The 12,073-nt window shown below is 36.4% G+C and overlaps 1 protein-coding gene across 2 annotated transcripts in view; it reads right to left on the bottom strand.

Moving 5' to 3' along the window:
• ATRNL1 (attractin like 1) overlaps positions 1-12,073 on the bottom strand; it is a 555,427-nt gene that overhangs the window by 359,523 nt on the left and 183,831 nt on the right. For both annotated transcript variants that reach the window (XM_076339089.1, XM_076339090.1), the window contains exon 20: positions 10,005-10,098. In XM_076339089.1, the coding sequence (XP_076195204.1) occupies positions 10,005-10,098 (94 nt within the window). The remainder of the gene's footprint in view (positions 1-10,004; positions 10,099-12,073) is intronic.

The following is a 12,073-nucleotide window of genomic DNA, read 5'->3' as shown; positions in this document are numbered from 1 at the left end:
TTTTGTCAGTCACAACTCAGCTGAAGGGTTTTTTTCTGATGACAGCAGGAGAGTCGCCAGAAAAGCCATCAATTACTTTCTCTTCCTTCTATAAAGAGAACCCCTTATCTTTAACCAAAGCAGTAGGAAGGCCCAAACAACTTCATGCTCCACTGGAAATCTGTGTTATTTTTTCTCCCCTGCCTGCAGCAAATATTCTAACTTTTAAAAATTGAAGTGGAGTTTTGGGTTAGGAAGAGATGGAGGATTAAGCATTGTCATCTTTGAGATTTAGGAAAAAATAAGCTATCTTTTTAACTCTTAAAAAACAATCTGCAGGAGTTAATTTTATGGCATAAAGTCTGTAAAGAAAGACTTAACAGACTTCAAAGAGGGACAACTACCTAGGGAGAAGACTCCAACTTCACCGTCTCCTTAAGAGGGACGTAATGGAACAAAAAAAAAGCATCAAAACTGAATGGATCAGAACCCAAATCCACAAAGAGACATACGTACTGTAATGCTTCTTATCGCACCACCAAACTGTTAGCTGCCCAGTTGCTCGAGTAGAATTCCCAAACCTAGAACAACTACCACAACTGCCCACACAGCAAACAGCTTGCAGTTACGTGCCTAGGGACAACACAGTTGGAGAGTTTCTTAGCTACCTCACCTAGATGTGTTTTGTATGACTGGGAGTTACAGATCAAAACTATTTACTGGACTTAGGCATGTATACAGTTTCTCTGGACAGAAATAGCTGGATCAGAATATTCACCAGGCAGGTGTGAGACATACAGGACATCAGGTGGACAAGCTATTACTATCTGAAAAAGAGCTGGAATCTGACAGCAGGTATAGTAAATAGTGAATATTGAAGATGTAAAATGGTTAGGTCAGACACACAGTGCCTGGCTACATTAAGGCACAGAAGTTCATTCGTAAGGAGTAGTAAAAGGTACTCTACTAGAGTAATTCACAGATATTATCCTAGACATGACAATTTATGATCTGTGAGATTTCTTATGGCTCCTGTGAACAATGACAGTTTATAATCCAACCACAGCAGCATGGAAAGTACAGAATAATTATATTAATGGTTAACAGTTAGTGACTATGATACTCAAACTAGATGTATTTATGGTTTGTGGGGACACCAGCATATTATCTGGACAGAAAGAATAGACTATGGGGGTGTTTGGTTCATGCAGATTAGGAGACACAACTGACTGGTAGAATTGCATGTTGAAAAGAAGCTGGTCTCCACTGTCAGCAACCTCCTACAAGTTTTTTCTGGAATCTGAACCACGCTTTATGTTGGCTGTCTTACAAGAAATGCTCCAGTCTCCTTTTACATCTTCTCAAAGAAGCAGTGCCAAGAAATGGTGTAACTGCATGCACCTCTCCCACTGGGCTGGTTGCTTTATAAGAAGAGTTGTTCATACTGATTTTTGGCTTATGTTACTTTTCACAAGCCTTGGCCTTGCTAGCTCTTAAATGCAGTTCTAGTCCTGGTCAAAGAGAAGCATTCCCAGGTGCCTTCATTGCATACCCTAAAGGATGCAACGCAGCACAGCCTCGACATAATTTTCAACAACTTGAACTGGGGAAAAAAAACCCCTCCAATTGTAAGTCTTTACAATCTATTGTGACCCTGTCTGAGACTAAGGCGAAGCATTGTGCTATGCAGATATGTGCAATTCTGCTTCAAAGTTAGCCCTAGGCAAGATGTAAAGCCAGCCCAACCCACAAGGCCCTTCACCCCCTCCTTAGCTGTATAGGAACAGCCTCAGAACCTCTCAAACGCTTTCTAAAAACAAGCACAGAAGCTAAGGTCACAATTTTGCTGGATAACAAGAAATCAGACTCAATAGTAAGCAGTTTTATGGCAGTCATAACCTCCCTTCCTCTCCTCTCCCCAGTAACTCTTCCATGTGGCACAGGCTACCCGTGTTTCTCTTTTTCCTGTATGAGAGTAACCATTAGCATCACTCCCACTCCTAAATTCATCCCACTCCAGACTCAACACATACCTAATTAAAGGCAGAATTGTCTTCAGCTTATATTTAGCTTTAAATCTTTATGGGTCTATTTCAGACCTAAAGAAATTGCAACCTGTCTATTCTTGTCAGCTGTGCTACTCTATTATAATAAAAATAATACACAGAAGCATTACCTTACCTATACATCCTTAGACAATCGGGACTATAGCAACACTTAGCACTAAAAATTACTAGCACTTCTTATAAAAGGTGTTTGCTTTATAACAGATGCATCCTGAGCACTGGAATTCAAAACAGGTCTCACTGGCATGTCATCTGTGAAAGACTTAGGCAGCCTGCCCTGTTCCACTGCTTCACTGATATATCCTGCACTAAGCAAGACAGATTATTCAAATGCCAATCACTGAATGGCATGGCCCTGACACAGGAGGAACAATTTTTAAAAACAAGATATTTTGAAAGAAAATCCAGCACCATATATTTTTCAAATGGGAAACAAAAAAAGATATTACTTAATTAAATCTATATCCAGCACGAATACTAACATAAACCAGTTGGACACAAGAGACAGGTACACTGCTTGCATTCCTATTTTACAGCCAGGAGTGTCTGGAAAGTTGTAAAGAACGTCTGTTTTGCTCTGCAGTTTGTATTTTTGGAGATAGCCTGGAGAGGAAATAATGAATATAAAAAACCTTAGAGAATAACCAAAGCCCAGTGGTGAGTAGGTTCTGCTCTGTTGAGCTTGCCAGACCGAAAGACATACATATATATGTGCATACAGTCAGCTGTGGAAGAGCCTAACTTAGAAGCCAAGAGCAAAATTAGTTTATTCTCATGAAAGAGAAACCCTCACGCCCAAACTATTCCCATTTTCCAGACAATTAGTACTGAACTCAGAAAGATAAAAGGCATATTTCATCAGAACGGAACACCTAAGAAAATTATATGTACCATTTTTAATTCCGCTCTTGGCAAGAGACATCTTGCTAACATAACTAGTTTTACATTGCAATATCAATATTGCAGTGTTCTCCAGATTTAACACATTCACAACTGACCAACAATAAAATACCAATATACAAAGCTCTTGGCTAAGTGTTTGCAGCTGCTCCCTTAGCCACTAGCTCCTTCTCATTTCTTCACTGAGAACACTGCCTTCCAGGAACAATACAGGACATTCAAATTCCAGTTCTCTATTGTTACAAAGTCAGGAAATTTCCTGAATAAAATGTAATGTTTGCAATGTAACAATGCTTATGAAAACTGTTGTTTCACATTTACAGAGAGCCTGCAACTCTGAAAGATCCCAGAGAGCCTCATGAACTTTATATATCACATACTGAACATGCCGAAGAAGAGAAAGTGAGCCTACCGCAACACCAAAAAAAAAAAATCAACAAAAAGGCTGATAGTGACATACAATACTGCCAAAACCCATTTAAAAAAATACTGCACAAGGCCTGTTCCAAATCACAAACTTTATTTTTCTTCAAATTTTAGATTAAAAACTAATCTCAAATGTTTTAAGTTCCTGATATTTGCCTTCTGAGTGTTTAAGCCATTAGAGTGGATTTGGGTCATGTTCTGAAGCTTTGATATTAGACACATTGTTTAAATGAAAGCTGCAATTTAAGCAAAAATGATTGATGCCAGAAACATGAATTAAAGAAAAAAAGAAGTATCTCAAGTCCTTGATAGATCTGGCAATAATTACTACATGTAGAGCAGAAAATTAGTACATTTAAAACATATATTTAAGGCTGAAGTGGGAGTTTTATTTTATTCTCCTTAGCAACCTAACGATCTAGCTCTTGGAGAACTAGCTGAGGGCTTAAATCTATCCTTACAGAAGCAAGCTAAAATTTTCAGGCAGTTAAATAAGAACAGAGGCAGTCACTAAATCCACCTAGATCTACATGCCAGATTTTGCTGGAATTCTTGAAACATCATAGCTAATGGAGTAACATGCATAGGTACATCAAAGTTTTCTGTTAAATGGAACACTCAAGGACTGCACTGAGCATGAACAAGGAGAAAACACCTCATGTCAAACACAACCAAATATGTAAAACTAACGGTGCAATATGACAAAATGACAGAAAAAGGAAAAAATCTTGAAAAAAAGAAAAAAACTAAAATAGTTTCCTCTAGTATTTTAAAACATTAAATATTATACTTTTAACTTCACTTTAGAAAAGCACAGATTACCATAGTAACTAGTATTAAATGGATTCTACCCTCCATCAGTAAAAGTAAGTTCTTCAATAGAAGAAGCTTTTTTATTAAGCTTCCAGCAACTAGAATCTCCCTGGGTTGTGTTTGTCTGTTTGTTTGGGGTTGGTGTGTGTGTGTCTGATAAAGGAAGGTCTAATAAAATGGATTTATTATGTGATTGCTGTCAATTTTTCACCTACCAGAAAGCAGAGCTCTGAGAGGAAACAATGGGGAACAGATTTACTCTGCTATCAGCAAATAAAGCTGCAGTGATATCAATAGAATGGTGAATTTGACTCATAACCCAGTATATTTTTACCTGCCTTTCCATCTGGTAAGAGGAATTACACCATTCTGTGACGGGGAATTATACAGACAAGGACAGCTGGATATTTTTAAATCTTATTCTTATGCAAATCAGACTATCAATAAGTGCTTATTATTTATGCACAGATCCTTACATTATTAAATACCTTTTTAAAGCTTGCATACAGTGAAGATTTTACCAAATAAACAGGGTATACTTTTATAAATAAAATAGTATTTCTTTCATCTCTTCAAAACAAATAACAGTATGACTAAGAAATGAATAGTCTGAATATTTATTAGAATTAAAATGAGCAAAATATTACTTTTTCATTCCAGAATGCCCTGAATCTATACATTTTAAACTCTTAAATTTATCCCTCTTACAACTACATAAAATAGACTATGAAATATGATATTGAAAATAAGGATTTTTTTTCTGAGTATTTTATTTCCACCTAGCAGTTCTTCATTACAGAAGTCTTAAAGCTGAGGTTTTGCCCAGTTCTTACATGGTTTTCTGGTAGTTCTTTTTTTACACACCACAGCAGATGTTCTCAACATTTTAATGTTTCCCAGTTAGGTAAAATAATTATTATTCTGATTTATGCCTGGTAACTTAGATACACTAAAACAGTATCTAACCTGTCCATCATTGAAAGATACAGTTTCAATACCAACAGGACAGGTCCTGTAGCCTAAAATCTGCCACGGCAGAAAGTACTGAACAAGAGAGATTGATTTCCTGCCCCCAAAACCACAGCAATGGCTGTAACTGGGATGTACAGTGCGATAAATGTTACAGTACATCCAGTAAAAACTGACAATTTGAAAAATTCACTATGAAACCCTATTTCCATCAAGCATTTGTAACCCTGTAACCTTTCCAGATGCTCATAATATGTCCAGATTTACACAGATTTATAAGGGATGACAAAAGCTACAGACACATCTCCAGGTGAAGGCTGTCTCTTGGAAGAGTCCAGACATACTGAAACTTCTCAAAGAATGATTTAACTCCTCAGCTAATTCTATAATTGTCATATTTGTCTTCCTTGCATCCAGTAAAAGTTCTCTCATTTAATATCAAAAGTTAAACTTTGAAACATCCCCTTAGCATATCCCTTACATTTCCATAGGCCTATTCCTGAAAAGTTATCTGTGTATATAATCCTGCATATGGATACACTGAAACCTATGGAAATGTTAAAACCTCTGTAGACAAAATTCTATGAGGGAATAAAATGAGCAGCTAGCAAATCAAATATTACAGAAAACTAAATAAAGTAATAGTTTTCACTTAAAAATATGTTCTAAGTCAATATGATTTTCCCGTAACTATCAATGGCACATTTCATTATTAAAATTAAGGGGGGGAGAATCTAAGTATTTTTATTTCTATCTGTTTTTATTGTTTTACAGTCTAGTTACTTTGAAGAATCAAACCATTCTAATCAGTTCTTCCTGATTAGGAGAGTATTACAAGTTTTTACCAACTGAAACTACCTACTTAAAGGAAACAAAAATAGTTCTTTTTGGAAAAAATGTTACCATGTGTCATTAAAGAAACATTGTAAGATAGAATGTAACTATGCTCAAAGGTGCTTTAGAACACTAATTTTGATTTAAAATCATAGAATCATAAAATCATTAAGGTTGGAAAAGACCTCTAAGATCATCCAGTCCAACCATCAACCCAACACCACCATGCCCACTAAACCATGTCCCTAAGCGCCTCATCTACACGTCTTTTAAATACCTCCAGGGATGGGGACTCCACCACTTCCCTGGGCAGCCTGGTCCAATGTTTAACCACTCTTTCAGCAAAGAAATTTTTCCTCATGTCCAATCTAAACCTCCCCTGGCACAACTTGAGGCCATTTCCTCTCGTCCTATCACTTGTTACTTGGGAGAAGAGACCGACACCCACCTCGCTACAACCTCCTTTCAGGGAGCTGTAGAGCGCGATGAGGTCTCCCCTCAGCCTCCTTTTCTCTAGGCTAAACAACCCCAGTTCCCTCAGCCGCTCCTCATAAGACTTGTTCTCCAGACCCTTCACCAGCCTCGTTGCCCTTCTCTGGACACGCTCCAGCACCTCGACGTCCTTCTTGTAGTGAGGGGCCCAAAACTGAACACAGTATTCGAGGTGCGGCCTCACCAGTGCCGAGTCCAGGGGCACGATCACTTCCCTGCTCCTGCTGGCCACACTGTTTCTGATACAGGCCAGGATGCCATTGGCCTTCTTGGCCGCCTGGGCACACTGCCGGCTCATGTTCAGCCGGCTGTCGACCAGCACCCCCAGGTCCTTTTCTGACAGGCAAACAAAAATGCCACTCTGCTTCGTGCTATCCAACAGCACAATTCAGAAATTAATATAACTGAGATGGTTACACTAAAAAAAAAGATAAATAAAAAATAAGAAAAAAATGAAGAACCACCTCCATAAAAACACAAATAACTAGCTGTTATTAAGCTAGGGAGGGAAAAAGGAAAAAAAACAAGTGTTGTAAAGTTTCCTTGATTTCCTAAAAACTCTGCCCCCAAGGCATGGTGTGTACTGCACATGATGAGCAGATAGAAAAGCATCAGAGGGAAGGAGGAAGAGAGAGAGATAACATACAACCCTGCAGCTATGACTTTCTAATCAACAGGATTCTCAGCAGGAATATAAATCTAACTTTGACACCGAACAATTAGAGTTTGGAATTTTCACAGAAATCCTTATTTTAGCAATCACAAGGTTATAGGTTGCTGCTGAGATTGCACAACAGCCTATCTAACAAGTGGCAAAAAAACAATTTTTATCCAGAGCTATGGAGAGCAGTATTCACACTTTGAATCAAGTTCCAGATGATTTATGCAGAATATAATAAAGTAATAAATACATATAAAGCATTTAAATGATTAGTCATTAAAATAAACCTTATCTTCTAGATAACTACTGTGTATGTATTTTGACAATATAATATGATACTTTCAAAACAGGTTTCAAGTGTAAAGGTAACTTTTACAAGGAAAATAGTTTTCTATTTTTTTTTAAATAATATGAATCTGATCAATTTCACATTCTTCATAAGAAGTTTACAAATTAGATGGCAGTACAGGACTGGATTCAGTGATTCAGGAGTGACCTATTTTTTTATGTTCTTCATCTCCTGATGTTCTAAGGGAAATAATTAAAAAACAACATTTGACTGAAACTTCCATACACGAATGGATCACTATCCCAAACCAAGCATCAGAGTAAAATGACAAATCCTAAGAGTATCATCTGATGACATGTACTAAAACTCTAAATCTGTGGTTATCGGCTTTCCTCAGGATATCCAGTGATCTTCACAATGAGCCTCCAGTACTGAAATTTTATCCTACATAGTCTACTAATACGTTCAAAGTGTCTATGACTGTAACTGGTCTCTTTCTACATGTGCTGTCATAAACTAGACAGTTTACATAGCCTTTTTTAAAATTATCTTTTTAAAGAAAAGAGTTGGGTAAGGACTTAAGAGCAAAAATTCAATTCTTATGCTAATATTTGTGTCTATGAACACAACAGATGTGAAGCTCACAATCTGAAATGTAATCACAGCCAAAAACAATTTGAAAATGGCTGCTCTGCAGAGTTTATTTCATCCAAAAGAAAGCATTTGGAATACCAAACACTTTAACACCACAGCTTGCCGTGGATAAGTCTTCAGTCTCTGTAAGAATCTAGGAAGGGGAATGTATTGCATGTGATAAAACCAGGGATTTTCAGTCTGAAATTGCAATTTTAAGTTTACTCTGGAAAAGTCAAAATTCAAATCTCCGTTTCCTCCATTTTGTGGAATTTCTGTAACTCTTGACCAGGACAGGAAAATCCACCACCAGGACAACCTTTTGTCTTCTAGTTCAGTAAATGGGATAAAAGACCCTTTTATGACAGACAAACTCAGGACAGCAGACTGATATGGCTGAGCAGCACAACCGACTGTATGAGACAAAAGTTCCAAATCAGAGCGGAGAAAACGATGATGAAATGGACGCAAGACAAAGGGAAAGTGGTAGTAAAATAGGTATGTGAAATACAGACTGGGGCAAAGGTCTACAAAGAGTGCCTTAGGCTGAATGGTAGTTAGTAGAAGACTGGAGTTATGAGCAAAGAAACTGTTTCCTGTAGTTCGAGTGTTACAATGTACAGAGGAGTAGGTGATTTTTATTTTTTTCCCCATTCTTTGTAAATAGGTAGAATGGCATCAACATATGTCCACAGTACGCTGGTAATCAAACCACTCATTAACATCTGGAATGGATTAAGTGTTTGGACACAAAAAGAGGAAAAAATAACTTCTCAGTAAAGACTTAATTCAGAGTTTAAAGATATTACCACTCTTCTGCTTTTGTCATGATAAAAATTCATCATTTAGTCCTAATCTTGGTTTCCCATCTCATCCTGAGAGTCTCCAATTAGCTAGACAAAAAGTCTCAGAGGTAACACTGAAACAGTATACTTGCCAGCACAGCCCTTTCTCACGAATATACACATAGCCTCTGCATCAGTTTCTTGACTATTTATCAAGCAAAGCGTTAAGGGTAGGATTCAAGCCAGTTCATTAAGTGTATCAAAGATGAATCCACAAATCCAGTGAAAGAACAGGCCTCACGGCAGGCAGAACATAGCCTTCTGGCACCTCTCCCTGCTGGAGAGGAATAAACTGTATTTATGCCTTTTCCCCAGTTCCAGCCTACATTGCCAAGACAATTTTGGGGCCAGATACTATTTGAAATAACTATAATCGTGAAAGGAATAAGGTTCCTATTGGATAATGCAATGTACAGGATAGAATGAACTGAAAGAAACGTCTTTAAATATAAGGCTATTCATAGTTAACTTTAATGTGTTATTTCTCCTACTTGACAAATTCCTCCAGTAGTTCCTTGTTCTTAGTCCTTCTATTTGTTATGCTCTATCTTAAGTTGCACAATAAGCTATTCCAATACAAAACAAGATGCACTAATTGTACTTTCCATGGCAGGTCTAACCATTCCTCTGTTCTGTATTTATTGATATGGAAAAAAGTCTAAAAAACCATGCACCTTAATATGTTTCCAAAACTCTAAAAATCTAATCACTGTAGATTCTGATCAAGATATGCGACAAATGTACTGAATATAATTACCAATTTTGCAGATATCTTTTACTTAGAATAATTAAAAAAAAAAAATCCTAAAAAAAGGAAGACAGCTACAGATAATTCTCCAGTTACTTCTTTTTACAGGATATTTTTAAAATCTGTAGAGTCTGTAAAATACTACTAATATTTGTGATGTAATTCTTTAACAAAAGACTCAGTAATATTGAAATTTCCTAAGAAATGTAGGGAACACTAGATTCATCACTAAAACATTGTCAGGTCAATCACAAAATCCAAAAACAAAAGCAAAACAAAAACAGGAAAAAAGTGATTATACACTAGGCATGAATTGCAGTAAGTTTGGGCTACATTTAATTGTACTCACAGTTGACATTGGTCTCCTTTGATTCCCTTAGTTGTGCAGAAACATTTTCCTGTTTGCATGTGACAAATATTTGCATGTCCACTGCACGTGCAAGCTATAAAATCAAAAAGGAAAAGTGAGATTTCTTCACCTATATTTTATAACTGAAGGAATTTTCATGGATTTTAATACTTCATCCTAAACACGTTTCCTGCAAGCTTTATTAAAAAAAAAAAATTACTACTTCAATTATAAGCTTCTTTGAAGAACATTTCACTAGCACATCATTTAGTTTACTTTCTGTAGAGTTAAGAACTATGCATGTGTCATTAGGGGCTCTCCTCCACACCTTGAATAATAGCAGTTTGAGAATAGGCATTAAAGTCTAGCATTTCACTGCGCAATACAGAAAATTATTAACAATACATCTTTTCTATACAAGGTGAAATCCTGACCAATGGTAAAAACAATGGCAAAATCCCATTAGTTTCAAATGTCTAATTAAAGAAAGTATTATTGCAGATGTTTGGTAAAATAATATATTGGAACTCTTGCTTTTGACTAAAGCGAAAAGAAAGCTTTGAAACCATTTGAACAAAGGTGGAGTTAATACTACAATTATGGTCGACAACAAGAATATTCTAGAAGCAAAAAAACAGGCACCTTTAAAAGCTGAAATTTGAACTGGAGGAGAATCACAGAAACAACATCATCACTCCACTCCTTTTTAAATTCAGTGGCTAAAGTAAATCTCTCCACAGCGGTCTGCTCACTCCCACTCTTGCTGCCTGACTGATTCTCACCTCAAAACAAACCTTCACGTTCCCAATTCTTGAGCTTTCTTTTTGCTTTTCCTTCCCATGTTTACAGGAATTACTATCTTGTTTAGGCAGTCCTCCCTCTTTTTAACCAAGCATACAAAACTTAATAACATCCCTCTGGTAAATGTGTCAGTAAGTTCCCACATTATACTGCAATAATTACCTGCTAATATTCACCCTACATTTAAAGTCTTTCTTTAATACAAAGTAACTCTGAACCTACCTTGATGATCATATTATGCTTTCACTAAAGTTTTAATTACGACTAAGATAAAAGATTTAATATGTGGGCTCCTGTTTGGGAACAGACATGATACTAAGTGGTGACCTGTATATAATAAAAGTTTATTTTCCACTTTATAATCCTAATATTGAATTTCTATCAGAGGGATTGAGTTTTAATGTTCCTATTCCACTGATAAGGAATAACACACAACGGATACACTCTAATCTCTCTGCCCCAGCCTAAGACAAATAGGGAAAAAAGTAACAGCCAGACTAGAACCACAATTAAACATATTATTGACAGAATATTTCAATGTCAGGAATTCTGTGGTTTGTTCAGCCTTCAGAACTTGTTAAATAGCCAGCTGAAACTGAAGGAGCGATTCTTACTAAAGAGGTACTAGAGATTCAAACCGTCTGCAAGAAACACATACCATAAATTTCTATGCAGCATATAGTGATACGTGACGTTTTTCTCCCTTTCATAATACAGCTTGTAATGACATTTCTGAAACACCTACAGTTACCACAGTGCTGAATTTTGTAATTTTGCTGTGATCTTGACACTCTACAATAAATGTTCATTGAAGTGCTGCTACTATATAATCAGTTATGTTTTCCTAAATCCATTCATGTTTTCCCCTCTACATTTATGCAATGATTATTTAGGCACTTTAAGCTGGAAAAGCCTCTGCTCAGACGTTAACTTTAATTGTGTAAATCTTTGCTATATTTTCAATGAAAAGCAAAGGAATATATTCTTAACAGCTTATTCTGCTTATGGTTAATTGCTCTTAACATTGATGCAACATTACGAGATAACACAAAAGTTATAAAGGAGCTAAAAGGCTGAATTCCAAATCATATTCCAAAAGCTGTCAATATATTGACAAATACAGAAGCTATTACCAACCAACCTTAATTGATTACTCCCCTAGTTATTGCTCACTTAATAGGAAGTAGATCACAAATGTGAAAGTAGAACTTCCTTTACTTGAGTGGCTTTTATTTAGGAAAAGTATTTAAACACTAAGATATAAAAGC

The sequence above is a fragment of the Aptenodytes patagonicus genome, chromosome 5 (assembly GCF_965638725.1).
Source record: "Aptenodytes patagonicus chromosome 5, bAptPat1.pri.cur, whole genome shotgun sequence".
Taxonomy (NCBI): Eukaryota; Metazoa; Chordata; class Aves; order Sphenisciformes; family Spheniscidae; genus Aptenodytes; species Aptenodytes patagonicus.
Note: the sequence above shows the minus strand (reverse complement) of the source record. Positions and strands in the feature narration are given on the sequence as shown.